This window comes from Berghia stephanieae, chromosome 2 (assembly GCF_034508935.2).
Source record: "Berghia stephanieae isolate SIO BIC M18660-M18661 chromosome 2, UCSD_Bste_1.3, whole genome shotgun sequence".
NCBI classification, from domain to species: Eukaryota; Metazoa; Mollusca; class Gastropoda; order Nudibranchia; family Aeolidiidae; genus Berghia; species Berghia stephanieae.
Window position 1 is genome coordinate 5692863 of NC_088361.1, and position 2500 is coordinate 5695362.

General features: G+C 36.1%; 1 protein-coding gene across 6 annotated transcripts in view; it reads left to right on the forward strand.

Annotated features, from left to right (window-relative positions):
- The window catches only part of LOC144964214 (cGMP-specific 3',5'-cyclic phosphodiesterase-like), a 146395-nt gene that overhangs the window by 101514 nt on the left and 42381 nt on the right, over window positions 1-2500 (forward strand). For all 6 annotated transcript variants that reach the window (XM_078898228.1, XM_078898227.1, XM_078898225.1 and 3 more), the window contains exon 5: window positions 148-237. In XM_078898228.1, the coding sequence (XP_078754354.1) occupies window positions 148-237 (90 nt within the window). The remainder of the gene's footprint in view (window positions 1-147; window positions 238-2500) is intronic.

The following is a 2500-nucleotide window of genomic DNA, read 5'->3' on the forward strand; positions in this document are numbered from 1 at the left end:
ACAACCCTTAGACAGCGGATTATGCAAATTTCGTGGCTAGTGTCGGACAGTTGGAATAAGACGACAACATCATAATAAATGTTTAGATAAGCAATTATACTCACTATATTAAACGGTTCTTTCTCTCTTTGTTTGTTTTCTCCTCAGCTGTTCGAGAAATATCTGACGTTTTGTGGTATCGGGATAACCAATGCCCAGCTGTTCGAGATGTCACTGAATGAATATAAGAGGAACCAGGTAAGATATTGTCTTACTAACACTGAAGAGATGATTAATCTCCCACCGGGTATTAATCCATAATATTATGTTTTTACATACTCTTAAATAAATAACAATGTGAAATTGAATGTAGGCTTGAGTTTAATATACGAAATCATATAAAATGGACGTTTCGGATTTCCCATTTATCAACAGAACAGGATGAATAACACTACAGAGAAATGAGATAAATTAACCGATATAAGCACGCTTGGTCATCAGCTTATTTTTGGATTGGTCCATGACCTTATCCTCTAACCTTCTCTGTGAGGCGAAATTTAACTCACGTACAAAGATTCGATATCATGAATACTGACTAAATTGCTCGGGCGATGTTTTACATTGAAACCTTAATTCTTTAATCTAGTGAATATGGAACGCAACAACTTCCTAATAGATAGATAGGTAGATAGATAGACAGACAAAAACATAAATAGATAGTAATATTACAGAGAAAACCGCCTGAATATATTATCGAATCGCCAGGCAACTTTCCAGATCTAAATCCCATTGAGAATCAACGCCTCCATAGTCATGACCTCGTGAGGTCCCAGGTTTGGTAGTTATTGCCAAGATGAGGGTCATTTAAATTCATCGACATTTGAAGGACGGGTTTTCTGGCCAAATGTTTAAATACATGTTTTTCCAGAGTATAGCAGTTAACTGGTAAAACTCGTCGATATTCTTCATAATATATATCATATCGACATGAAACCAGATTGACAAGGTAAATCACTAAAAAAAAAAAACAAATACACTGAAGAATCGGTCGATGACCCAACTTGTTAGGGATGATAGGAAAGTACTCTGTGAACCTCACTCTGCTTGATTAATTTATTATTTCTGAAATGGAATCTCTCTCAAACCAACACAGACATTCTTCATTACAACCATGTTAAATTATAAGCCCACAATTTGCCCATAATTTGCATTCCGTTAAGAGGCATATAATGAGTTAACAAATTAAAAGTGTTCATCTCATGCCAACCAATTGTAAGAATCAGCTCTCAAGTTAGGAAACACGCGTAAGAGGGAGTTTTCCTCAATTATGTGCTGAGGTATGAATACTTTGTGTAAGGATTGATGACAACTATTCATGCATAAACAACTTATCTCTTTAGGGTATTAAGTTTGGAATTACCGAAAATTACCCCTGTTCTAAACTACTTTACAAGAGACGTAGCTTGCTAGCTGGTCACAACCTTTTTAAAAATACCATCTTGATAACTGTACTTCCCTTCTAACTGGAGTGTGTCAAGACAAAATCTGTAGATTCCAAATAGTTCAGGATAGAGCCGCTAAGTTAATACATATAACAACAGAAGGGGGTTGTCCAGTCTTTTTTTATTGATTGCAACATCCACTGTAAAATATATACTCAGAACGCTTTACAAAGAGCAACAAGTGAACAGCAACACTTTACGTCGGGCGCTATAATATTTTAACGTCGGCAGAGACAACCATGTTATCCAGACTTTGGGAAACATTATAGATTTCTACACAGTAAAACACATAATTTATACCAAATTCCAAATCTTTGTCCTAGCAGTGGGTGATGCCGGAATCCTGAAATCGTAATAATACTAATGAAAAGGTGAAAATGGATGCTAAAAGTTTCGGGTACAAACCCTTCGTCAGCAAAACAATAAACTAAGGAACGTTGAAAACAAATACAACAGAAATGTAGTTTGACGTTGCAGGCTGTTTGAAACGTTAGCTAACGTTTTATTCACACTCCAACCACACAGGAATACAGAGGCTAAAATTCTTACTATATTTCGTTTTGCTTGTTTTCAACATTCCTTTGTTTAATTTTTTTTTACTGACGAAGGATTTGTTCCCAAAACGCCCATAGTCTGTACTGTTCCATTGACTCCCCTTTGGGACTTGAACTGGGAGTTACCGATCTAAAAGTGAGTGTCAAGCCACACGACCATCAAGCCGGACATAACTTTCATTATTGTTAACAAATCAAAATGTTGGAATTGTGAAAACAATAAATTTTCCAATAATTGATAATGTTGTTGAGTCGAAAGCAGGACATAATGCCGTTGTCGACAGCTCACAAAATTACTATTGAAGCGTTCCAAAACGCTAAGAGCGACATTAGGGAAAATGATTCTGAACAAATCTTGATAATGCGATTTAGTTTCATTACCTGGTAATGGGTTGCCTGTTACGACAATGGAAAAGACTGTGCTATTATAAATGTCTGGTTATTGCCAATACCATTACAAGGCCG